A 25,481-nucleotide genomic window follows, 5' to 3' on the forward strand; every position below is an offset into this window, starting at 1 on the left:
CTTTAGGTCCCGCCCTTGTAGACTGGCTCTGCCCAGGACTCCCACCCAGCACCGCGGCTTCCGCTCCGGACACCTCGGGCCGGAAGTATCGCGTTGCCATGGCGAGGATGGGCGCGGGGCCCGCCCCCCGTGGCGCCTGGAGCAGCGCCGGGACCCAGGGTCGGCCGGGCCGGGTCCAGGAAGCGGTTAGCCGGCCTCCAGGTGAGACGGCCGGCGGGTGTAGGTGAGGGTCGGTTCTGTGTGGGAACGTAGGAGCCGTCGGGGCGAGGCCCGGCGCGGCGCGGCGGGGCGGGGCACGGCGGGTGAGCCGGCGCTGCTGTCTGTGCGGCCCGGAGCTGGCCCTGCGGGGCAGTGGAATGGGTCGTGAGGGGCCTGCAGAAGGGGCGCCAGCGAGGCGGCCCGCGGAGGTTTTTTTTTTTTTTTTTGTGAAACCTAACAGCGAAGGTAGTTCTTGCAACCTGTTGGTCAGGTAGGTCGACCGACGGTCTTCATTCTGACATGAGGGCAGCGAAGGGACTTGGCTATGCTTCGTGTGGGCTTTGGAGTTCAGTAAAGCACACGCTAGAGCCTCTTAAGGCTTCGAGTGCCCTCGCCTGGAGGCTGTGCCTCATGGATTGTGGTTAGGAGAGGAATGTAGACCAGCCTGTGAAAAGTGTTTGGGCTTCTTTGGGTGCCTGGCTGTGCCAGTACCGGAGGCTTGAGGCAAGGAGGATTAATTATTACGGGTGCCGAAGAGAGGTGAGTATTGGCTTGCCCCAGACTCGGGAGACAGAGCAAAGCTAGCTGACCCCTAAGCATGCCTTTCTTCCTGGTCTTTACTTGGGAGGTGCAGGTGGAGGCAAGGACATCAATACCACAGTTAGCTCTCTTTGGTGTCTTTGCTCCCCAGGACTTCCCTTATAGGATTGGGGTTTACTTTGAAGGCTTTGCCTGGCTGCAAGCAACCTAGCTCTCTAGAAGGCCGCCTGATTCACTTCAAGGAAACCACTGGCCCAGCATGGGAACTGAGTTGGTTGAGGGACTGTTGGCCTGGGGAGACCTGCCCTGACGCTGGCCTTGTGTTGTCATGATGATGGGACATTTAGTGCTCTGAGGGGCCACTTGTCTGCCTTTGCTCCAAGTTTTGCTCAAGGAGGCTCTTTCTTTCTTTCTTTTTCTTTTTTTTTTTTTTTCACTTCCCTCTCCTAATGCCTGGGTTAGGTTTCTTCCCTATTGGCTCAGGCCCTCCTGTCCCCCCTTTCTTTTCTTTTTTTGAAAAGAATAATTCTTTTAAATATTATTTATCTATTATTGTTTGGGACGGTTGCATGCCATGGCGCTCATGTGGAGGTTAAGGACAACTGTGTGGAGTCCATTCTCTCTCTGTGTCTCATTCATTTATTTGTTTGTTTGTTTATTTATTTATTTATTTTTGAGTCAAGGTCTCTCTACATAGCCCTGGAGGTCCTGGAATTCACTATGTAGGCCAGACTAGCCTTGAACTCATAGAGATCCACCTGTTTCTGCTGGTGGCTACAGGCCTGGACCACTGCCTCTCTTCTCCATTAATTGGTCCCCCTGCGTCTTCATCACCAGGGTTGGGTATAACTGGACGCTGTTCTGGGCTAGCAGGTGTCTTGCAGCAGGACTTCTATACTCTGAACTCCATTTGGGAACTATCTGAGGGATTCTGTGTTATGGTCTGTTTCACCAGCTGGTTAAGGCAATGCCTTTACCACAGGCGGCTGAAGTGTCTTAGTCACAGACAACAGACTCCCATCCCTGAGGTTCCACACTTTCTCTGTCCCAACTGTGTCCCACTCCAGTGTCTATTCCACATCCACTTACCGGTCAAAACGAGATATCCGAGGCAGTCACAGGCTCCTTCCCCACCTCTAGGCTCTCTTGGAACTTCCTCTTATTTGTCCCTTGAACAGTACCACGCACACCAGAGTGAGGCCTGTGTATGTCCTGGCCGTGAGTCCCATTCTGTGTTGTGCTCACACCCATGGTGCTGACATATTGAGGGACTGTTCATCTGTTTGTTCCTCATTTACTGAATGCTTCCTGTAATTCAGGCACTGGGCTAAACTCTAAGGATTAAACTGCAATAAATGCAGTGTAAGTGGCATGTCAAAGAAAACATGATGACATAACAGAGTTATAAGGTAGCCATGGGAGACTACTGAAGAGGTAATACTTAAGATTAAGGTGTGATCTAGGTGGTTCTAAGATACAGAACTTTCCAGACAGACACAACAGTGATTTTTGAGGTGGGATAAGGGTAACAGTGGTAGTACCAGATAAATGTGACAGACTTGGGCTTGGAAAACCTCAGAATGTTTCAGATTTGTCAGCCACATGATTTCCTTCAAGACATTTCTGCTGTTTTGTAGAAAATCAGCCCCAGACCACACACAATTAAAGAGCTCTTGCAATAAAATGAATATTTCCTATCATATATTGAATGGTATTCTTGAATTGAATGTTACCTTATTATTTCTAAAAGAAATTTTTAAAAGATTTATTTTATGCTCACTGGGTTTGGTGGCGCGCGCCTTTAATCCCAGCAGTCAGGAGGCAGAGGCAGGCGGATCTCTGCGAGTTTAAGGCCAGCCTGGTCTACAGAGCCAGTTTCAGGACAGCCAGAGCTACACAGAGAAAGCCTGAAAAACCAGGAAAAAATTGTTTGAAGTGGTCCTGTTTTTTTTTTTTTTTTTTTTGGTTTTTCGAGACAGGGTTTCTCTGTGTAGCTTTGCGCCTTTCCTGGAACTCACTTGGTAGCCCAGGCTGGCCTCGAACTCACAGAGATCCGCCTGGCTCTGCCTCCCGAGTGCTGGGATTAAAGGCGTGCGCCACCACCGCCCGGCAGTGGTCCTGTTTTTATCCTTTCATGGTCTATAGTTGTTGTAGTATGTTCCTGTGTGCATTTGTGTGTGTGTGTGTGTGTGTGTGTGTGTGTGTGTGTGTGTGTGGCAGGCGGGGATGGTGGTGTTGGGGTTGGTTTGGTTTTGGTGATGCTGTGGATTAAATCCTGGGCAACAATCGCAGGGCATCTCACATGCTAGGCAAGTTCTCTCTTACCTACTACATCAGCCTTTCTGCTTTGTTTAACTGTATAACAAGGGTGGCCTTGAACTCGTCATCCTTCTACCTCTGCTTCCTTGTTGGGATTACATACATATGCCATTATACCCTGCCCCAGCACTCAGATTTTTATTTTGAGATGGGGTCTTGCTATGTATAGCCCAGGCAAGCTTGGAGCTTAGTTTCCCAAATTCTTTGGTTACAGGAGTAGATTACTATGTCTGGCTTCATTTCCAAACTCTTTGAGACAGAAACTTTCTGTTTATTAAACAAGAACTCCTGTTCCCCTCCTCTAGTGCTGGAGGGTTGTGCTGTACTCTGTTTCCTTGTATAAGTGCCTCACAGAGGCTGAATCATAATAATGTGGCCTTTTATGTCTTACACCTTTGAAGCATGTGTCAGAATTCCATTCCTTTTTATAGGTGGGTAATATTCCACTGTATGACTGTGCCCAGTCTTGTTTGTTCCTGTGTTGAAGGTAGTTGGATGGTTCTCAGTTCTTTTCTAGTGTGAATGCCGCTGCTGTGAATATGACCGTGTAGGTAAGCAGCTTGTAGTTTTTCTTTTGGGAATGTACCCACAAAGTAATGTTGTTGCTCTTTTCTTTTTCTTTTTCTTTTCCTTTTTTTTTTTTTTTTTTTGCTGGCTTGTTAAAGCTACATTTCATTCTTTGAGGTTCGAAGTTCTGTAGTGCTAAAATGGAAATAACATTGATCTCTCTTTAGAACTAGGTGTGCAAATTAGATCATTTTGTCTGTAGAAGCCATGTTCAGGGTGAAGCTGCTTTCTCACTTGTCCCCAGGCCCATTTGTGATATCCTGTGTTAGTTTGTTTGAGATAGGCTCTCACTCTGTAGTCCAGGCTGGTCTTGAACTCAGTATGTAGAGAAGGCTACCAAGATTACACCACATTTGACAATCTTGAGGGATTTTGTTTGTATGGATGTTTGTTTGTTTGTTGTTTTTTCCAAGACAGGGTTTCTCAGTGTAACAGCCCTAGCTGTCCTGGAACTCACAAAGGTCCGCTTGCCTCTGCCTCCGAAGTGCTGGGATTATAGATGTGCACCACCATGCCCTTCGTGTGTTTTGTTTTGAGACAAGGTCTATATAGTCTAGGTTGGCTTCAGACTTCTGAGGCTGACTTTGATCCTCTGTGAAGTACCCATCTGTGTGCCACCATGACCGACTTCTTTGAGATACCTGAACTTCATCATGCTCTGTTCCTTAGTGACTTTAGGGCCAGATCGGTGTCTTGCCAGCTCCCACCCTTTTTTACTCCCATCTCATTTCCAGGAGTTTGCTAACGAAATATAATTGGTTTTGTTGTTGGTGGTGGTGGTTTTTTTTGTGGGGGTGAATGTCTCCATGGATCACATCCTGTGTATAAAGTGTATAAGGGGAGTATCAGAAGCATGACCATTGTTCATTGTAGGACCCTACACTCCTTGTTCTAAGTCTGGAACCCTTAGGATTGCGCTTCTGTCCACAGTTCCAAAACCGCTGCCATAGCCGGCCGCTTGGCCCCCAGGGTGTTTGACCTGCCTCGTGTGTATTTGAGTCACGGTCTCTCTGGGCCAGAGTTTGAGTCAGAACGATCTATTGTGTGCTCTTCAGAGCTCACTTTTGTTACCTTGTGTTGCTTTTGTGCCTGACAGACTTTCGTTTCCAGTTTACAAGGGGGTCACAGCTCAGTGGAGACATAAGCAGGACAGTACATGGGAAGCAGTCCCTGAGGCCACTGGATTCTTCTCTGTCTGCTTCCTTTGTCCCGCCTCATCCTCAGGAGTGTCAGTGCAGATGTCTGCAGCTACGTTTAGCCTTTGACATGTCGCTTCAGTTAATTAGATCTAGTTTGGAGCCAGATGGCAAAAGGGAAGTAAGTTGACGAGGAAGATTGATTGAAGAGCCTCCTTTGCTGTCTGGGAGGGGCCTTCCCAGATTCTCTACTCAGCCCTGGGTCCTGAGCTGCCTGGAAGTATTATATGTGCATTTATGTGGGTCCTTCCCATGGGACAATTAGCCCTGTTGTTACTGAGCTAAATAACGTGTCACCCCCCACACACCCCCACAGGGTTTCTCTCTGTGTGACACTGGCTGTCCTGGAACTCACTCTGTAGACCAGGGTGGCCCTGAACTCACAGAGATCCACCTACCTCTGTCTCTTAAGTACTGGGACTAAAGGTATGCGCCACCACCGCCCAGCAATACTGTTCATTTTTGTAGATCAAAAATAGGGGAACATTGAATTTCGTATGGTTCTCCTGCTTATGTCAGGGGAGTGGGAACACTGAAAAAGAACACAGAGCCCTAGAGGAGAACAGAAGACAGCTGAGACCAGAGCACGAGCAGGCTGAGTGGCGTGTGCAGCAGGATCAGAGAAGAGACTTAAAAAATCTTTTTTGAGACAGAGTCTCCCATGATCCAGCCTGGCCTCCAGTTGGCTGTGTGATTCAGGGGTGACCTTGAACTACTTACCCTCCTATTTCAGCTTGGAGTGCTAGGATTGTTCCTGAAGATAATCTCAAAGCCTGGACCCTAACAGTCCCAATAAACTGGGTTTGGTCACTCCTCCTTAAGCCAATTCAAACAAACTAGTAGTAAAACGCTGAAGGAGATGTATGCAGTGTGGCCCACTGAGAAGCAGACTCCCTTGGGAGGGGATTATCTCTGGATCTCTTTGTCCCTCTTCCCAGTGTGGCCACAAGTGAATACATCATTTTTTGCTTTTTACTCTTAATTTGGTTCTTTTAGTTGTTTTATTGAGTGTGGTCAAGATGGTAAAGGTTCTTGCTGCCCAGCTGATGACCTGAGTTCCATCCCTGGGACCTCTGTGGTGGAAGGAGAGAACCAGCTCCTGTAAGCTGTCCTCTGACTTCCACATGTGCTGCATGGCATGCACACCCCTCAGGAGATAGATAGATTCAGTAATTGGCTGAATTGAGGGTAGGTGGTCATGTGTGGTTTGTTAGGGCCGGGCCTTAGGCTCTAACTTTGACTCCAGCAAGAAGGTTTTAGGCATGTGCCACCCTGGTACTTTTTTTTTTTTTGAGACAGGGTTTCTCTGTGTATCTCTGGCTGTCCTAGAACTTGCTCTGTAACCAGGGTGGCCTCGAACTCAGAGTTCCACCTGCCTCTTCTTTCTGAGTGTGCACCACATGGCCAGCCCCTACTTGGATTATACAATGCTGGGTATTGAACTCACCCATGTTCATGCATATCAGACAAGCACTCTACCAACTGAGATATGTTCCCAGAGAGGAAACTCTTCTTTTCTTTTTTCTTTTTCCCTGAGACGGGGTTTCTGTGTAACAGTCTGAGAACTCTCTTTGTAGACCAGACTGACCTTGAACTCATAGAGATCTACCTACCTCTGCCTCCCTAGTGCTAATATTAAAGACATGTGCCACCACATGGTTTTTTTTTTTTGAGACAGGGTCTCATTACATACCACTGGCTAGCCTGGAATTTGCTACAGCTACGTAGACCAACCTTTCCTTGAACTAACAGAGCTCCACCTCCCCAGAGAGGAGACTCTTTTTTTTGGGTTTTTCAAGACAGGGTTTCTCTGTGTAGTTTTGGTGCCTGTCCTAGATCTCGCTCTGTAGACCAGGCTAGCCTTGAACTCACAGAGATCCCCCTGGCTTTGCCTCCTGAGTGCTGGGACTAAAGGCGCCCCCGGCGGAGAGGCGACTCTTGATAATGCACAGCACACAGGTAGACTGAGGTTCAGGCTGGTCCCTGACTGTGAGCTGAAGGGAAACAGTGGAGCCTGGAGTGGACTCACATGGAAGTGGAAACATCACAGCCACCTGAGTGACTACGGTTGGGTTGCAGAGATGGACAGAGTGCTTTGAAGTCTGGTGTACTCTGGCTAGACACAGATCACTCACAAATGTAGTGATTTTAAATCAACATTGAGCTGGGTGTGGTGGCTCAAGCCTGTAATCCCATTGTTTCGGAGGGTCAGACAGGAAGATTCCTGTAAATTTGAGGTCATCCTGGGTTCCATAGTTATAGGCTAGCCTGGGCTACAGTGAAGGGACCCTGTCTCAAAATATTGGAGGTGAGTTGGAAGCTGGACATGGTGGTTCATGCCTTTAATTCCACTACTCTGGAGGCAGAGGTGGAGGCAGGAAGATCTCTGTGAGTTTGAGGCCAGCCTGGGCTACAAAGTAAGACCCTGTCTCAAACAACAAACAGAAATTTGATTATTCTGAGGTCTTTGTGGTCAGGGATGTGAGAAACACTCAGTTGGCTGGTCTGGCTCTCTTCCAGGATTGTGGTCATGCTGCCAGCTAGGACTGTGTCATCTCGAGGCTCACCTGGGCCTGAGGGTTTGCTCTTAGGACTGTGAGATGGAGGTCAGTGCCTCCAGTGGACCTCCCCTAGGACTAGGGGTGTCTCTAGGCCAACTGGCCTCTTGCAGAATGAGTGGTCTGCAGGAGTATAGGGAAGAAGCCATAGGCCTTTGCTGGCCAGACACACTGGGTTCTTTACATGATGGGCACATTTGAGCTCTGTGCTGGTCCCTTAAATGATTCGGGGGCCCAGAAAGGACCCACGTCTCAGAGGAAGAGGTCCACCTTAGGAGAAGGTTGAGCTCAGAAAGCACTTGGGGAGTGAATAAGTGATTGAATGAATAAAATAGGAAGAGCACCTGGGTGATGGTCACAGTGATGGAGTTGCAGAGATACAGTGGAGGGACTCATGGCAAGGACCCTGATACTGAGGACACTCCCAGCTGTGAGCTCAAGTCCATTGCCTAGTGAGTTGAAGCTGAACATGGGGAGCCACAGGAGCTATTGCTCATGAGTTACACATTAGAATGTCTGCAGGGGTCTAGAGACAGGCAGGCAGGCAGGAGTGGAGCCCTACTGAAGACAGCAAGTGTCTTAGGGCGTGGAGGAAGGGCCCTGTTGGGGCCGGTAGCCATCCTCCTTTGCTGGCTTGAGATAGCTGTTGGCTTGCAGCAGTGGTGGTGAAGTTACCTGGACTCTACAGGGTGAGCCCAGAAACCCAAGCCTCTCTCTTGTGGATTCTCAGCTTTCTCTGGCTCGAAACTGGGATACTTATTCTGACATCCCAGGGCTTCCTTCAGGTGCCTTCTCATGGCAGTCCTGTCCACTTGGGGTTCCATGACAACTAATTTTTTCCCACAGTTCTGCTGCTCAGACTATCCTGTTGGTCCTTATTGCTGGTGAGACCAGGCACTCCGGAGGCTGTTACTGTGTAGACGGAGGCGGAGTTTTCTGTCCTTACTGCCCGTTTCCAAATACATGCCTCTGTCCCACAGGCACCTGTGGTGGATGACTAGGACATGCTTCTGTCCCACAGACATCTGTGTGGATGACTAGGACATGCCTCTGTCCCACAGACACCTGTGTGGATGCCTAGGACATGCCTCTGTCCCACAGACACCTGTGTGGATGACTAGGACATGCCTCTGTCCCACAGGCACCTGTGTGGATGACTAGGACATGCTTCTGTCCCACAGACACCTGTGTGGATGACTAGGACATGCCTCTGTCCCACAGACACCTGTGTGGATGGTTCTGTCCCACAGACACCTGTGTGGATGACTAGGACATGCCTCTGTCCCACAGACACCTGTGTGGATGGTTCTGTCCCACAGACACCTGTGTGGATGACTAGGACATGCCTCTGTCCCACAGACACCTGTGTGGATGACTAGGACATGCCTCTGTCCCACAGACACCTGTGTGGATGGCTGGGACATGCCTCTGTCCCACAGACACCTGTGTGGATGACTAGGACATGCCTCTGTCCCACAGACACCTGTGTGGATGGCTGGGACATGCCTCTGTCCCACAGACACCTGTGTGGATGACTAGGACATGCCTCTGTCCCACAGACACCTGTGTGGATGACTAGGACATGCCTCTGTCCCACAGACACCTGTGTGGATGACTAGGACATGCCTCTGTCCCACAGACACCTGTGTGGATGACTAGGACATGCCTCTGTCCCACAGACACCTGTGTGAATGGCTAGGACATGCCTCTGTCCCACAGACACCTGTGTGGATGACTAGGACATGCCTCTGTCCCACAGGCACCTGTGTGGATGACTAGGACATGCCTCTGTCCCACAGACACCTGTGTGGATGACTAGGGCATGCCTCTGTCCCACAGACACCTGTGTGGATGGCTAGGGCATGCCTCTGTCCCACAGACACCTGTGACAGATGACTAGGACATGCCTCTGTCCCACAGACACCTGTGTGGATGACTAGGACATGCCTCTGTCCCACAGGCACCTGTGTGGATGACTAGGACATGCTTCTGTCCCACAGACACCTGTGTGGATGACTAGGACATGCCTCTGTCCCACAGACACCTGTGTGGATGGTTCTGTCCCACAGACACCTGTGTGGATGACTAGGACATGCTTCTGTCCCACAGACACCTGTGTGGATGACTAGGACATGCCTCTGTCCCACAGACACCTGTGTGGATGACTAGGGCATGCCTCTGTCCCACAGACACCTGTGTGGATGGCTAGGGCATGCCTCTGTCCCACAGACACCTGTGTGGATGGCTAGGGCATGCCTCTGTCCCACAGACACCTGTGTGGATGACTAGGGCATGCCTCTGTCCCACAGACACCTGTGTGGATGGCTAGGGCATGCCTCTGTCCCACAGACACCTGTGTGGATGACTAGGACAGGCCTCTGTCCCACAGACACCTGTGACAGATGGCTGGGACATGCCTCTGTCCCACAGACACCTGTGACAGTGGCATGAGAAGTCCACAGTCATTCATAGCTCCCATGGTCTAGTCTTTGTTGTTTGTAGAGACAAGGTCTTAGTATGTAGCCTTTGCTGGCCTGGAGCTTGGTATATACACTAGGCTGGCCTGGAACTCACAGAGATCCACCTGCCTCCAGAGTGCTTGGATTAAAGGTGTACACCACAGGGTCTGGCCTAATCATTTGGTCTTTTAAGTATTTGGTGTTGCTTTTTCTTTTCTTTCTTTCCTTCTTTCCTTCCTTCCTTCTTTCTTTCTTTCTTTCTTTCTTTCTTTCTTTCTTTCTTTCTTTCTTTCTTTCTCTTTCTTTCTTCCCTCCCTCCCTCCCTCCCTCCCTCCCTCCCTCCCTCCCTCTCCCTCCCTCCCTCCCTCCCTCCCTCCCTCCCTCCCTCCCTCCCTCTCTCTCTCTCTCTCTCTCTCTCTCTCTCTCTCTCTCTCATCAAGACAGGGTATCACGCTATAGTCCAGGGTGTGAGGGTGAACCTGGAACTTACTACGCAGCTGAGACTGAGGTTGGGCTTGAACTCCTGATCTTCTCTTCAGCCTCCTGAGTTCTGTTCTGTGATTACAAGCTTTAGCCATCACAGCAAGAACTTTTTTTTCTTTCTTTTTTTTTTTGTAAAGTCTTATTTGTGACCCAGGCTGACCTTGAACTCCTGCCTAAGCCTCCCAAGCTGTTGGCATTACATGTGTCTTTTTAGATTTTTTATTTTATGTGTATGGGTATTTTGCCTACCTGTACATCACATATGTACCTGCAAAGGCCAGAAGGATCACCTGGAACTGGAGTTAAAGATGTTTGTGAGTTGCTGTTTGGGTGCTGGGAATTGAACCCAGGTCTTGTGGGAGAACAGCAAGAGCTCCTAAACACTGAGCCATCTTTCCAGCTCTTGCTCATTCTTTGTTGAAGTAGGTTGGATCACATACAGTAACTGGGAAGTGAATCATCGAAATCCCTTCCCTAGATTCCCTCTGGTGATGCTGTGCCTATAATACAGATTTCAAAGCGGTGCAATGTGCTGACGACTATGCGGGTTTCAGAGCTTCCCGTGAACCTGTGTATGCTTGTTAGCCCTGTGCAGTCAAGTGAGACAGTCTAGTCCTTCTACCCCCAGCTCCCCACCCCTTCTCGGAGAGCCTCTGGGCAGCAGAAGGAAGGAAGTTTGTTGTCTAGCACTGTGTATGTGCCGTGCTAGGACTGCTCTACCAATAGTCTTTTTGTTTTTAGAGACAGGGTGTCTCTTGTAGCTCCAGCTGTCCTGCAATTTGTAGACCAGGCTGGCCTTGAACTCAGAGAGATCCCAAGTGCAGGGATTAAAGATGTGCACCACCACCACACCCTGGCCTTCTACCAACCGTCTTATAGCATACCACCTTTTTGCTGCCAGCATCCGTCAAAACCATACTTGACAGCTGGGACAGACCACAGTTTCTATAGCTGTCCACCTCTTCCAGACAGGCTGTTTCCAGTTCTAGCTGTTATAAATAGAGCTCTTGTGAACGTTCGTGTATAGATTGGAGTTTTTAAAGTTTTACTGTTATTTATTTATGCATGTGGTGTGTATGTGTACATGCATACCCAAGGGTTGTATCTCCTGGAACTCAAGTTAGCTGCCCAATGTGGGAATGGAAGAAAAGTGTATTCTCTCTCTTTTTTTTTTTTTTTTGGTTTTTCAAGACAGGGTTTCTCTGTAGTTTTGCGCCTTTCCTGGAACTCACTTTGTAGACCTGGCTGGCCTCGAACTCACAGAGATCCGCCTGCCTCTGCCACCCGAGTGCTGAGATTAAAGGCGTGTGCTACCACCGCCCGGCGAAAAGTGTATTCTCTTAACTGCTGAGTCATCTCCCCTGCCCCAGATTGTTTTATTTCTTTGAGATTAATATCAAGTATAGTTTTGGTCCTGTGGTGGCTGCATGTTTAGGTCTTGTTTGTTTGTTTGTTTTTCGAGACAGGGCTTCTCTGTATAACAGCCCTGGCTGTCCTGGAACTCACATTGAGTCCAGGCTGGCCTCAAACTAACAGAGATCCTCCTACCTCTGCTTCCCGAGTGCTAGCATTAAAGGCATGTGCCACCACCTCCCGGCCTACCTGTTTTTATAGGCGAGATCTTGATGTGTAATCTTGGCTGGTCTAGAACTCTATGTAGATTAGGCTGTCTTCAAATTTATGGTGATACCCCTGCTTCTGTTTCCAGGGTACTGGGAATACTGATATGAGCCACCATGCCTGGTTCTCACTGGTTTGTTTAATTTATTATTATTATTATTATTATTATTATTATTATTATTCATTACTTTTTTTTCCCCCCGAGACAGGCTTTCTATGTGTAGCTGTGGCTGTCCTAGAACTTGCTCTGTAGACCAGGCTGGCCTTGAATTCACAGAGATCCTCCTGCCTCTGCCTCCCAAATGCTGGGATTAAAGGCGTTTGCTGCCACCACCTGACTTTGTTTATTATTTTTTTGAGACAGGGTCTTATGTGGCCTCTGATGGCCTCAAACTTACTGTATAGCCCAGGATGACTTTTAACTTCTGATCCTCCTTCCTCTACCTCCCAAATGCTGAGATTAATAGGCATGCACTACTTCACCTGATTTATGACATGCTGGGGGTTGAACTCAGGGCTTTGTACATGCTGGCCAAGCACTCTACCAACTGTGCTACATTCCAGCCCAGGTTCACTTCTTTGAGCGTGTGTGTGTGTGTGTGTGTGTGTGTGTGTGTGTGTGTGTGTGTGTAGTGGTGTCTACCATTATGCTTTGATCCCAGCACTCAGGAGGTAGAGGCAAATAGATTGCTGTGAATTCTGAGGCTAGCCTGGTCTACATAGTGAGTTCCAGGCCACACAGTGAGACCTTGTGTCAATAAAAAAATAAATATATAAATAAATAAATACAGGAGAGCAATTAAGGATAATGCTAACCTCTGGCCTCTCCATGCATATGCACACATGTGTATACACACACCACTGCACACACACACACACAGAGAAACCCTGTCTCGAAGAACAACAACAAAAACCTGGAGCTCTGTGATTTGGTTAAACTGGCTGGCCAGGGTGCTGCAAGATCTGCTTGTTGCCCCGACTCCACTCCCCTGGGGTTGCAGACACACACCTCTGGCTTTTATGTGGATGTTGTGGATCATAATTCAGATCCTTACGCTTGCACGACAAGTGCTTGGGTGACCGAACCCTCTCCCCAGCTCCCCAGCCCCCCAGCCCCCCAGCCCCCCAGCTCCCCAGCCCCCCAGCTCCCCAGCCCCCCAGCTCCCCGCTTTGTTTCTTTATCCTTAAGCAGACACTCAGGGGCTCAGTTACTGAGTTCATAATGAACTGTAATATGTAATAGCATAGGTAGATCAGACTCGCTTGTTCATGATTGTCCTGCTTCTCCCATGCACATTCGCATTTAAGTTTCAAATGCACTGTTGGAACTGCACAGACTCAGACGAAATCGGGGAGTCACTTTACAGTTCTGAGTCTTCTGACCACAAATGAGGTGTCTCCCTGTTTACTTAGGTCTTGTCTCTTATCTGTCAGTATTGTTTTATGATTCTCTGTGCAGGCCTTTTGTTAAGTTTCTTAGTAAGTATTTGTGTTGCGGATACTCTGGTGATAGCAGACTGAGGGTTCCTCTGATGCTGTCTTTTCAAGATGCATGTTTCACTTGAGGGGAGGGAAGCAGTGAGATTTCTATAGCATCTAGGCTGTGACACTCAGGACCAGACAGCTCTGTCCGTGTTAGGAGCTCTGTGGGTTTCCTTAGGGATACAAGAGGATCAGAGAGCTCAGAACTGAGGCTGGTCAGGGTGCAGGGAAGGAAGCGGGGTAAGAACAGAACTGTATGTGGGAATGCTGGAGTGTTGGCGTTGGGTTAGGGTCATAGGAACGCAAAGGAATGGGGATTCGCATTGAGACTATGGGGGAGGGCATCTACTCTGGTGACTAGGTGGAGGATACAGTTGGGACAGAGGACACAGCTGCAAGGTGGCAGAGACCTGCAGGATTATTCATGAGAATACTCAGACCATCAAGAATTCAGCTACAGTATGGGACAAGACTCCATGGAGAGGAGACAGTGTTTTGCAGGTATAGTAAGGAACAAAGCGTCCATGTGGGTGAGATAGTAACCCACTGAGAGGGCTGTGGGTGGGATGGGAGTAGCACTAAGAAACTGCAGTCCCCCAAGAGAGGGTGTGGCCCACCGGCAACCATTAAATCAGCCCGGAGGTGGTGGTGGTGTACACCTTTAATCCCAGCACTCAGAAGGCATATCATTGCTGAGGTAGAGGCCAGCCTGGTCTACAAAGGACAGCCAGGGCTACATAATGAGAACCTGTTTGGGAAACAAAACAGAACAAATTCAAAAACTTATTGTTGGGTTTTAGGCCTTGGGGACATGTGGAGCATAGGTCAAAGCTTCCTTCCCATTTAGGCTAATGCTGTAGTGAGGGGTTCCCTCTGTAAGGCTGCTGCTGAGCTGCAGGGATCTATCTCAGCATGCTGAGAGCTGTGAGGGTCTCTGTGTTGCCTGTGCCTAAGTCCAATGGGTCAGGATCTGAGAATGCATGCTGTATAATGTTATGTAGTAGATATAATGTTCTGGCTGGCCTTGAACTCACTGGGATCCTCATCTGAGCCTCTTGAGTTCTGGATTTACAGGTGTGAGTCACCTTACCTAGTGCGCCATATAGATTTTATTTTGTCTCCTTTTTATAATGCAGACATGTGAAAACTAAGTGTAATCGGATTTGTGGGATTTCCTTTCAGTTTCTGGGTTTTGTGTCATGTTTAGAAAGCTCTGGTGTGTGTGTGTGTGTGTGTGTGTGTGTGTGTGTGTGTGTGTGTGTGTGTGTGAAGCTTATGAAACATTTTCTTCCTTCTTTTGGCTTTCTTTTTTTTTTTTCTGTTTTTGTTTTTCAAGACAGGGTCTCACTATGTAGTCCTGGAATTCACTCTGGGATCAGGCTGGCCTTGAACTCACAGAGATCCGCCTGCCAATGCCTCCTGAGTGCTGTGATTAAAGGCATGCTCCACCACCCCTGGCTGGCTTTCTTTTTCTTAAGGTCATGTCTGTGCTGTCTGGAGTTTAGTTTGGTGTGAAGAGCGTCTTGTTTCCCAGGCAGCTTTCCACTGCCAGCACTTGAAGCCTTCCCCAATTTGGGTCTATGTGGACCTTGTGTGTCTGTAGGGGGGCCATGGGCTCTGTCTATACCCCTGATGATCACTGCCATTTGGGCACTTTTCTAGACTTCGAAATGCCAGCAGTCTATCTCTAAGGGCTCCTCCATCGGCCCTTCTCGGCCCCTTCCTCCCATGTAGCTCTCTGTTGTTCCCAGTCCTGTTCCTCCTAATGTGTACTATTCCTCTGGAATGTCTTCCTGCCCACTTCCTGTGCGATAGCTCCTTGCCCTACCACCTCACGTCCCTCAGTCTCTGCCATCTGATTGTGTCTCTCATTGGTTCCAGGAGTCGAGATGCTTCATGATGGCTTGGCTGTCTAGGTGGCCTTACCACATTTCCTGACTTTTCCTTGCCTAGTGCTTGTGGGCTTTCTTCCTCCAGGTGCTAAAGTATACCTGTGCAGGGGCGGTTGACACTCACCTTGCCCAGTGCAGAGCTCTCAACATAGTTTCTACAGAGAGTAATCTTCATGTGGTCTAAGGTCAGCTACTCTGTACCAAGCACAAGTACTTCCCCATACCTGTTCCCACTTCCACTTATTCTTGTGGCTGTTTCTCATGTTTCCCATTGTAAATGCACAGACTGTTGCTGTGTGTATGTGTCTATAACAATGGGGATTGGACCCAGGATTTTGTGACTACTAGACAAGTACTCTACTATAGAGCTGCACCTCCAGCTGCACCGTCTTTGAGATGGCATCTCAGTATGTTTCCAAGGATGGGCTGAGATGCTTGGCCTCAAGCAGTCCCTCTAGTTCTGGAGATCCCAGGTTCACTGCTGTGCCCCACCCTGAACTTTTATGAAAGCTTGCTTTTGTACAATGTATTTTTGTGTGTTTGGGTGTTTTGCCTGAATGTCTATATGTGTACCACATGCATGCAGTGCTTTCAGAGGCCAGAAGAAGGTGTCAGTCCCCTGGTACTGGAGTTATGAATGGTTCTGAGCCACCATATGGTGCTGAGAATTGAACCTAGGTCTTATGGGAGAGCAGCCATAACTGCTCTTAACTGCTTCTTTTTAAAGATTTATTTATTTATTAATATACAGAAGAGGGCGCCAGATCTCATTACAGATGGTTGTGAGCCACCATGTGGTTGCTGGGAATTGAACTCAGGACCTCTGGAAGAGCAGTCAGTGCTCTTAACCTCTGAGCCATATCTCCAGCCCTTTTAACTGCTTTTAACTGTTGAAAAATACCAATCCATCTCTCCAGCCTTTATTTTTTAATATATCTTTAAAAAATGGATTTTTTATTTTTGGGAACAGGTCTTACTATGTAGGTTTGGCTGACCCAGAACTCACTATGTAGACCAGGCTAGCCTCAAACTCACAGAGATCTGCCCGCCTCCTGAGTGCTGGGATTAAAGTTGTGTATCATACCCGGCAGATTTATTTTTAGTTATGTGTGAGTGTGTGTTCGTGTATGTGTGTGTGGTGTCTTTAGAGGGCAGAAGAGGGCTTCAAATCCCCTTCAAATATAGGTAGTTGTGAGCTGCCTGATGTAGATACTGGGAACTGAACTTGGGTCCTCTGCAAGAGCAGCAAGTGCTCTTAACCACTGAGACATTTCTCCTGTGCCTCTCTTTTTTTTTTTTAAATTTATTTATTATGTATACAGTGTTCTGCCTGTGTGCCAGATCTTATTACAGATGGTTGTGAGCTACCATGTGGTTGCTGGGAATTGAACTCAGGATCTCTGGAAGAACAGCCAGTGCTCTTAACTGCTGAGCCATCTCTCCAGCCCCCCTCTATATTCTTTCCTCCTTCTCTCTCTCTCTCTCTCTGTCTCTCTCATTCTTTCATTCATTCATTCATTTTTTTCAAGACAGGGTTTCTCTGTGTAGTCCTGGCTATCCTGGAACTTGCTTTGTAGACCAAGCTGGCCTTGAACTCTGCGATCCACCTGCCTCTGTCTCCTGAGTGCTGGGATTAAAGGCATGTATTACCACTGCCTGGCCTCTGTATATTCTTTTTTTTTTGGTTTTTCAAGATAGGGTTTCTCTGCGTAGTTTTGGTGCCTGTCCTGGAACTCATTCTGTAGCCCAGGCTGGCCTCAAACTCACAGAGATCACCTGGCTCTGCCTCCCAAAGTGCTGGGATTAAAGGTGTGTGCCACCACCGCCCGGCTCGCCTCTGCATATTCTTATTTCATTTATTTTTACACAAAAAATAGTGCAGTATATACACGATCATATATACATATATATTTAATATTATTCTTTTTATTTATGTGTATATGTGTGTAGGTCCCCACGGAGGCTAATTGGTGTCAGATTCCCTATGATTAGAATCACAGGTGGTTGTGACCTGCCTGGTGGCTGCTGGGAACTGAGCTTAGGTCCTGAACCAAGTAAGTTCTCTTAACACTGAGCTGTCCCTCCAGCCTGATCTTACATCTTTTCTGTTTGTTTGTTTTGTTTTTCAAGACAGGGTTTCTCTGTGTAGTCCTGGCTCTCCTGGAACTAGCTCTGTAGACCAGGCTGGCCTCGAAATCAGAGATCCACCTGCCTCTGCCTCCTGAGTGCTGGGATTAAAGACACATACCACTGCCTGGCTTTTTTTTTTTTTTTTTTTTTTTTTTAAATAACTGAGTAAGCGCTGTTTCTTAGAGCTCTCTTCCTCATAGTTAGGTTTTATCTAGTTAGGTTCCTGTTGCTGTGATAAAACACTGAGCAGAAACAACTTGAGGCAGGATACAGTCCATCATCGAGGGAACCCTCAGAGGAACACCGCTCACTGACTTCATCTCTATGGCGTACTTAGCTTGCTTGCTTATATAACCCAGGACCACCTGCCCAGGGGTGCCACTGCCCACAGTGGGCTGGGCCCTCCCATATCTGTCATCTGGATAAGCAAATCCATTTTCATTTCACACCCAGGAGTGCTGTCTGGGAGTAGAAACGGTACAAGGAAGTCTCAGTGGGCTGCTGGCCATATGGAGGGCACAGGTGGGGATCATCACTGTACTGCTTGGTTTTATCATCAGCACGACACAAACTGGAGTCACCTGGGGACTCCAAGCGGGAACTCCCCCACCTGAGAAAATGCCTCCGCACACGCCTGGGGGCCATTTTCTTAACTGCTGATGTTTGTCTATCCAGAGTCCTATCAGCTTCTACATCCATGCGGCATCTTACAGCCATCTCCGCAGACACTGATCTGCATAGACTTGCAACAGAAATGAACATATAGGTATTATTCTACAGAACAGTGTAACCTTATGGCTTCTGGCTTGCCCGTAAGTATGGATTTCTAAGGAGGCACCTTTCTTGCTACAGACCAAATAAACTCTGCTGGTTGACTTCATCTTGTCACAGTCAGGGACTCTTTCATCAGCTGCCACATTGCTGCCCCGTGTCTTAAGGTGCCAGCTTCCCCTGTGATGTGCAGCCAGAGGCATGAGGGCTCTGTCTCTGCCTCCTTGACTTGCTAAATGGGCTTTAGTAATAGGGGGTCCTAATAGATGGTGTCAGAGAGAAACATTCCAGGTCTGGATGTGGACCTTCAGAGATGTACTATTTGGACCCATCTGTGAGCATCCGAGCCTGCAGCAGGTGCATTGGGTTTTTGCCCCACTCTGTAGCTGTTCTCTGAACGTTTCCCTCCTTTTCTCTCATCTCTTCTGTCCTTTCTCTGGACACCTGTCCTTCGTCCCCATTTCTGGGTCATCTGTCTCCACCCATACCATTCCTTGTTCCCCATGTGTTTAGGCTCCTTGCAGCTGCCAGGCAGGGGGCTCACTGCAGATACCATGTGGTGGGTCAGAAGACACTGTGCTGTGGTGATTAACAGGGCCGTGCTGGCTACACATCGATGGGAAGCTGTCATTGCAGGACAGTGGGCGACATTTGGGCAGCTGATAAAGGAGTTCTTGGTGTGACAGGGCTATCTCAGCAGCCTGTCCATCCCTCAGGTCTGGAGTGCTTAGACCTACTGGAGTCAGTTCCTATAGCTTTCTCAGCCAGTGGAATTGGTTTTGTCTGTAGCTAAGGCTATCTATCATAGCTTGGTTTTCCTGAGTATAAATTGGGGGTGGTAGTAAGTGCTTCCTGAAGGGCTGTACAGTTGGGAAGGGTAGGGAAGGTGAGGGCCCCAAGAGAATGGCTGGGTTCTCATTGGAGCTGTAGAGAATGGGTTGGGGTTAGGGTGCTGGCCTTGTGTGATGAAGGCTGCCCAATGGGGCACTCTGTACACTGGGTCAGTCCAGTGGTGCTCAGGCTGAAGGGTGGGGGTTGGGGTCAAAGTCCTTGTAGGAGGCTTCCCTGTGCTGGGTCCCACATTCCTGGTTCAGATCAGCCAGGCTTGAAGCCCAGATCTGAAGTAAATCAACAAATTATCTGTTTGACATTCCAGAGAGGCTCTGGGAAGGACTTGTGGAGTTGGGCAAGAGCTGCCCAACTCAGCCGGGTTTGGACCTGGGTGTAGTGTTGTGGCCATTTGGTAGAGCTGCTGGACTGGCCGCCAAGCCTTGTAGGTTAGCTGTCTTCATGACCCTGGCAGGCTAGGAGGAGGAACCACACCTTAGTCAGGGTCAGCTGGGTCAGACAAGACTCAGCTAGGAGGGGGTGGCTTTCCTAGAACCTGAGAAGAGCCCGCTGGCTTTCAGCTGGCCTCTTCCCTTTGAGGCCAGCTTCTGGAGGAAGGCCAGCTAGACAACTCCTGGAGTCAGAGGACTGAAAGCTTAGAGCTCAGCATGTGCTGGAGTTGTGCTGGCCTGCCCTTGGAATAAGGACTGTTTCGTGGGCTCTATGTGTGGTATGCCTGGACTGCCTGGGCTCCCCTGTACTCCTATCCCAGCTCACACAGTCTGTCTTCAGGCACATTCCAGAAAGACCAGGAAGGTGGGTCCACAGGAGTTAAGGACTGTATAGCGGGGAAGACGGCCTTGGGGCAGTCTGGAGCAGCTCTGAGCCGTGCTTATCTGCCCACTGCAGCCGGAGAGCTGTCTCCAGATGTGCCTCGATGAGAGAACCAAAAGCCAGCATGCTTTCTACTTGAAAAGTGGTTGTTGGCCGCGGAGGTTTTCTCTTCTTCAGGACAAGGGCGTCAGGACATCTCTCCTTTTGTCTAAGGATGGGGGCAGGGAGATAACTCTTAGTTCCTCTTCCGCGTGGATGCCGGTGTCCCCATGACTTCAGCTGAGTGCCACTCAGGATGGCAGAAATACTGACTGGCCTGAACTGGCTCCCGGATGGGAGCAGGGCAGATGCCAGGCCACAGTGGGCTTGCTATCAGGGAAGAACCCTTGCCCAGCCCAACCAGGACTCTGAGTTTGGCCCTGGGAAGGCCATGGACAGCCTAGCTGGGTGTAGGCAAGCTTCCTGGTTCTGTTTCACTGTTTAGTCTGCACAGCCTTTCTGGAAAGGATGGATAGGGGTCTGAGGTACCCCTTGACCTACTCTTTCCTAAGTGTAGGGGGAGGAATAGGGTAGAGTGTAGAGCACCCCAGGATACACTGTTGACTCTCGGTGTGCTATGGGCAGAAGGTGGGTCCTGCACAGGACTCCTCTGGAGCCCTCTTGCCTCTTCCCATGAACTGACCTTGATGTGTTTCCTTATTCGTCTTGACTCCTCAGGTGTGTGTGACGGCTGGAAGGGGAGGCTCCCTTGAGAAAACATTGACAGGCCTCCTGTCTCCTAGCTGCCTAGAGATTGTCACCCTTGGACACTGGAAGCTAGGACCCCAGAACTGACCATACGCCTGGCCTTTGCTGCCCGCCTCCTTACACTCGCCGTGCTGACTGGAAACGAGCCAGAGGACTGAGGGCAGCCAGCATGGAAGAAGAGCAGGGGCTGCCAGGGGCTGCCAGGGGCCTGCTGCTGATTGGCCCTGCCCTCCATTCTCCTAGGCAGGGTGCCAGGAAGCTGGAACTTTGTTATCTGGGTAATTAGCTTCAGACCCTGGACCGAGGCCAGCCAGGTCTTAGGGGTACTTCCCACAGGCTGTGCACCCTGACCCCAAGAGGGAGGCGAGGCGCTGTGTACAGAAGCTTCCCAGCTGAGCAGCTGAGGTGTCAGACTGGCCCGGGGAACGACTGCAGGTTCCCCCCCCACACCCACACACCTTCCACCCCACCCCCTGCCACGCTGCCCTCCCTGCCTGGGCTCTGCCCCTTAGGGCAGCTGGGCCTGGTCATAGTGTGGGGCCTCCCATCTCAGCCTTGTCAGGGACAGAGGGCACCAAGTCTTGGGAAGGGGATGCCCCCAAGGGTGCCAGTCCAGCCAGCTGCCCCACCCTTCAGGCTTGGCCTGGCCCCCCAAACCCGAATCGTGGTGCCCCAATCAGCCCTGTGGGCAGACATCCACCACCATGGCCGAGCACCTGGAGCTGCTGGCAGAGATGCCCATGGTAGGCAGGATGAGCACCCAGGAGCGGCTGAAGCATGCCCAGAAGCGACGTGCCCAGCAGGTAAAGATGTGGGCCCAGGCTGAGAAGGAGGCCCATGGCAAGAAGGGCCGCAGGGAGCAACCATGGAAGGAGGTGTCTGGCCTTGGGCCTCGGAAGCAGGTCCTCTTCCCTCCCAGCGTCGCGCTTCTGGAGGCGGCTGCCCGAAACGACCTGGAGGAAGGTGAGTGTGCTCGAGTCCCAGGGCAGGGCACACACAGCAGGCACTCCCATCTGCCTGGGTGTGGCTCAGAACCAGGCCTAGAACTGTCTGTAGCTCCTGGACTCTAGCCCCAGCTCTGCTACCAATAGTCCACTGTCCTTAATAGGGGGTGCATGCAAGAGGTCCTTCTGTGAGGAAAGCCAGGTTATGGGATGGCTGGACCACAGGGTAGACATGGGCTTGCAGAGAAGTAGTGCTTGGGCTGATAGCCATCACTACCTCCTAACAGAGTGCAGGGCTGCCTGTGAATCCGTCCTCTCTATGCATGGCTCCCAAGCCCCTTCTCTGCAGAGTGGGATAGCATTGCTCACCTCTGGTTAGAGATGGAGAGCAGATGTTGGCCAGGTCCGGTGTGGGTCCTCAAGCACACAGGGCCTGGCACTACAGCACACTGACCCAGGCCCTGCCTTTGACTTTTCTCTTCTTTGACTGGAATCTTCCTAGTATGAAGACAAGCCTAACCTTAGCAGGCCCCCTTTCTTCTCCTGTGCCCTGTGCTTGTAACTTCTGGGGCCTGGAGGAAGAGGCATCTGCTAGCTCTTGAGGACCTTTCCTGCCTTCCCCTTCTTGCAGTCCGCCAGTTCCTTAGTAGTGGGGTTAGCCCCAACCTGGCCAATGAGGACGGCCTGACCGCACTGCACCAGGTGAGCCCTGCAGGATGGGGGTGGGGCGGGCCGGCTTCCGGGTCAGGGTGTGGGGCTCAGGTTGCTTGTTTGCAGTGTTGCATCGACGACTTCCAAGAGATGGCCCAGCAGCTCCTGGAGGCCGGGGCTGACGTCAATGCTCGGGACAGTGAGGGCTGGACACCGCTGCACGCTGCAGCTACCTGCGGCCATCTGCATCTGGTGGAACTCCTCATTTCACGGTAGGTCTGCTGGCTGTCCAGGTGGTGGTCAGGTGACCCCTTTGGGATGCTTTACCTCCTCTGTCAACCTACCTGGGATCCAGGGGGAAGAGTGTGTTCACTGTGCTCTTTGACCTGCTCGACAGGCTAGACTTCCAACTCTGAACCAAGGGTTCAGTTTGCATAGGAAAGTGCCATTTGGTCAGTGTTGAGGATGGACTTGGTAAGGAGGGAAGGAGAATGAAGAGAGCATCTGTGCCTAGGAGGAAGTGCCAGGGTACAAGTGAGGCCTTCACCTCCAACAAGGAAGGGAGAGCAGAGGAGCCTTCTCCAGATTCAAGAGCTTCTCTAGTGGGTCAGAGTATAGAAGCGTGGTCACACACAGGTACCTCAGTCATGGATCGGGGGGGTGTTGCTAGCAGGTTCCTTGGGCTCCTCTTGGAGCTGGTGATGACCTGCAGGCATCCCGGTTCTGCTCTTCCACCATGCATGGACACCCCTTCTGTGTTCTGGGGGCCCCAGAGTCCTTGCACATCTGCAGTTGCCTCTACTGTGTCTATGGGGTAGATGGGTGTCATAAACCTGAAGCCTCGGTGGATAGAGACTGCTAAGCCCAGCTTGGAGTCAGGATCTGGGCTGAGGGTTAGCAGCCAGGCCGGAGGCCAGCGTTTCTAGCAGGAGCTAGAGCTTTGTTTTCCTCTTGCCTGCCCTGTCCCCATGAGGACGTCCCAGGCTGAGGGCCTCTGTTGAGTGGGAACTTGCTGCAAGGGGACTGAGGACTCCGTGAGTGACGAGCTGTTGTTTGGAAGTGCTGAGGCGGCGGCTTGTCAATCTTCCTTGTAGAGATGCAGATCTCCTGGCAGTCAACACCGATGGGAATATGCCCTACGACCTGTGTGAGGATGAACAGACACTGGATTGCCTCGAGACGGCCATGGCCAATCGCGGTGAGTGTGCTGTGCCTGCCCACAAGGGGTGATGCCCTAGGTCATGCTTTCTCTGAGCCAGCTTGCCCCTCAGGTATCACCCAGGACAGCATTGAGGAGGCCCGGGCAGTGCCAGAGCTGTGTATGCTGAACGACCTCCAGAGCCTGCTGCATGCTGGGGCCAACCTCAGTGACCCTTTGGACCATGGAGCCACTCTGGTGAGGACTCAGTCACTTGGGGGTGTCTGTCCTGGGGCAGGTACTTGGAAGGGGTGTGGGGCTGGGATTCAGGGCTGAGTGGTCTGCCTGCAGCTGCACATCGCCGCTGCTAATGGGTTCAGTGAGGTGGCTGCCCTGCTGCTGGAGCAAGGAGCCAGCCTGAGCGCTAAGGACCAGGATGGCTGGGAGCCTCTGCATGCTGCAGCCTACTGGGGCCAGGTGAGTGTACGCAGGAGCAGGGAGAGGGTAGGCTCCTGCCTCCAGTCGGGCCCTCAGCCAAGCAGCTGCTGCTGGCTGCCTGCAGGTGCACCTGGTAGAATTGCTTGTGGCCCATGGGGCTGATCTGAATGGAAAATCTCTGGTGGACGAGACGCCCCTCGGTGAGTGTGGAGTTGCCTACATCTGGCAGAAGGGATAGGCCATGAAGGTGCCTGTGACACCTCTGTCCCTCTCTTCCCAGACGTGTGTGGTGATGAGGAAGTAAGAGCCAAGCTGCTGGAGCTCAAGCATAAACAAGATGCACTCCTGCGGGCCCAGGGCCGTCAGCGCTCCCTGCTGCGCCGGCGGACCTCTAGTGCAGGCAGCCGTGGGTAAGCCTCCCGCTGCAGGTCACTGGGTCTACCTGCTGAGACCTAGGCTTTGCCCCTGGGGATGCCAGCTGGCCGCAGAACCCCGTAGGACGTGTGGGCAGAGGTTGTGAGCTGGATGACAACGTCTCAACTTCCTCTCTCCAGGAAGGTGGTGAGACGAGTGAGCCTGACACATCGCACCAACCTGTATCGCAAGGAGCATGCGCAGGAGGCCATCGTGTGGCAGCAGTCCCCACTCACCAGTCCAGAACCTCTAGAGGATGAGGACAGGCAGACAGATGCTGAGCTCCGGCTGCAGCCCCCAGAGGTGAGCATGCAGCCTCTGTCCTGTCCCAGATTTGGAGCAGTCTTGGCATGTGATCTTGTTATTTAGTACCCAGTCCTCTAGCCTAGCTAGCCCCCTGTGGAGGCGATAGGCCCAGGGACCCTGTGCTCCTCATGGGCTAGTGACCTCAGGTATAGGCTGCTGACTTTCCCACTCTCATGTCCATCTACCCCCACTTCACATAACTTGAAGCCCAAGGCCGCTGTAGGTGAGAAAAACCACCTCCTGACGGCCTCTGGGCTCCTGGCCCTGCCCACAGGAAGACAGCTCTGAGGTGGCCAGACCACACAATGGCCAAGCAGGGGCCCCCCCGGGGAGGCACCTGTACTCCAAGCGTCTAGACCGGAGTGTCTCCTATCAGTTGAGTCCTGCGGAGAGCGGTGCCCCCGAAGGCCTCGCCCGGGACAAGGCCCACCACACACTGGCAGAGCTTAAACGTCAGCGAGCAGCTGCAAAGCTTCACCGACCTGCCCCGGAAGGGCCTGAGACCTTTGAGCCTGGCCTGCCTGTTGACACGGAGACCTCCCAGCCCGACTGTGGCTTCAGAACACCTGGGGACCCACCCCTGCTCAAGCTCACCGCCCCCTCGGAGGAGGCTCCTGTGGAGAAGAGGCCATGCTGTTTGCTCATGTGAAATGTGATTCCTCAGTGTGGCAGGGTTCAACCCCATGCCCAGCCAGAGGTTTCCTCATGATCTCTGGCCTGGTGGCCCGCTCCAGTACGTGCCCAGTGCTGTAGGGAGCCAGCACAGAGCCTGTACCCACTTCCAGCCCAGGACACTGGCCACCTTGCTCAGGGATGGACTATGCAGAGCTGTACCTATGGGCCTCAGGCCACAGACTGCTTATCCTGTGACTCTTGATAAAGGCGGTTTGCCACTGAGTCTCCCCGCGTGTCTCACTGTGGAAGGGGCAGGTCGTGCTGCTGGGTTAGGAGCCACCCATGCCCAGG

General features: G+C 51.0%; 1 protein-coding gene across 4 annotated transcripts; it reads left to right on the top strand.

Annotated features, from left to right (window-relative positions):
* Positions 1-81: 81 nt before the first annotated feature.
* Ppp1r16a (protein phosphatase 1 regulatory subunit 16A) lies at positions 82-25,412 on the top strand. 4 transcript variants are annotated; one of them, XM_052748177.1, is made up of 11 exons: positions 82-201; positions 20,595-21,587; positions 22,200-22,270; positions 22,346-22,491; positions 23,314-23,417; positions 23,491-23,615; positions 23,709-23,834; positions 23,920-23,995; positions 24,076-24,205; positions 24,350-24,512; positions 24,892-25,412. In XM_052748177.1, the coding sequence occupies exons 2-11, from the start codon at positions 21,329-21,331 to the stop codon at positions 25,162-25,164; spliced, it is 1,473 nt and encodes a 490-aa protein (XP_052604137.1). In that variant the 5' UTR covers positions 82-201; positions 20,595-21,328; the 3' UTR covers positions 25,165-25,412. The 4 variants fall into 4 exon arrangements, with proteins under 4 accessions (XP_052604137.1, XP_052604134.1, XP_052604135.1 ...); XM_052748174.1 differs by having other exon boundaries at positions 83-201; positions 24,790-25,412; XM_052748175.1 differs by having other exon boundaries at positions 118-223; positions 24,790-25,412.
* The last annotated feature ends 69 nt before the right edge of the window (positions 25,413-25,481 follow it).

This window comes from Peromyscus californicus, unplaced genomic scaffold, assembly GCF_007827085.1.
Source record: "Peromyscus californicus insignis strain IS unplaced genomic scaffold, ASM782708v3 Scaffold_20__1_contigs__length_68692818, whole genome shotgun sequence".
Classification (NCBI taxonomy): Eukaryota; Metazoa; Chordata; class Mammalia; order Rodentia; family Cricetidae; genus Peromyscus; species Peromyscus californicus.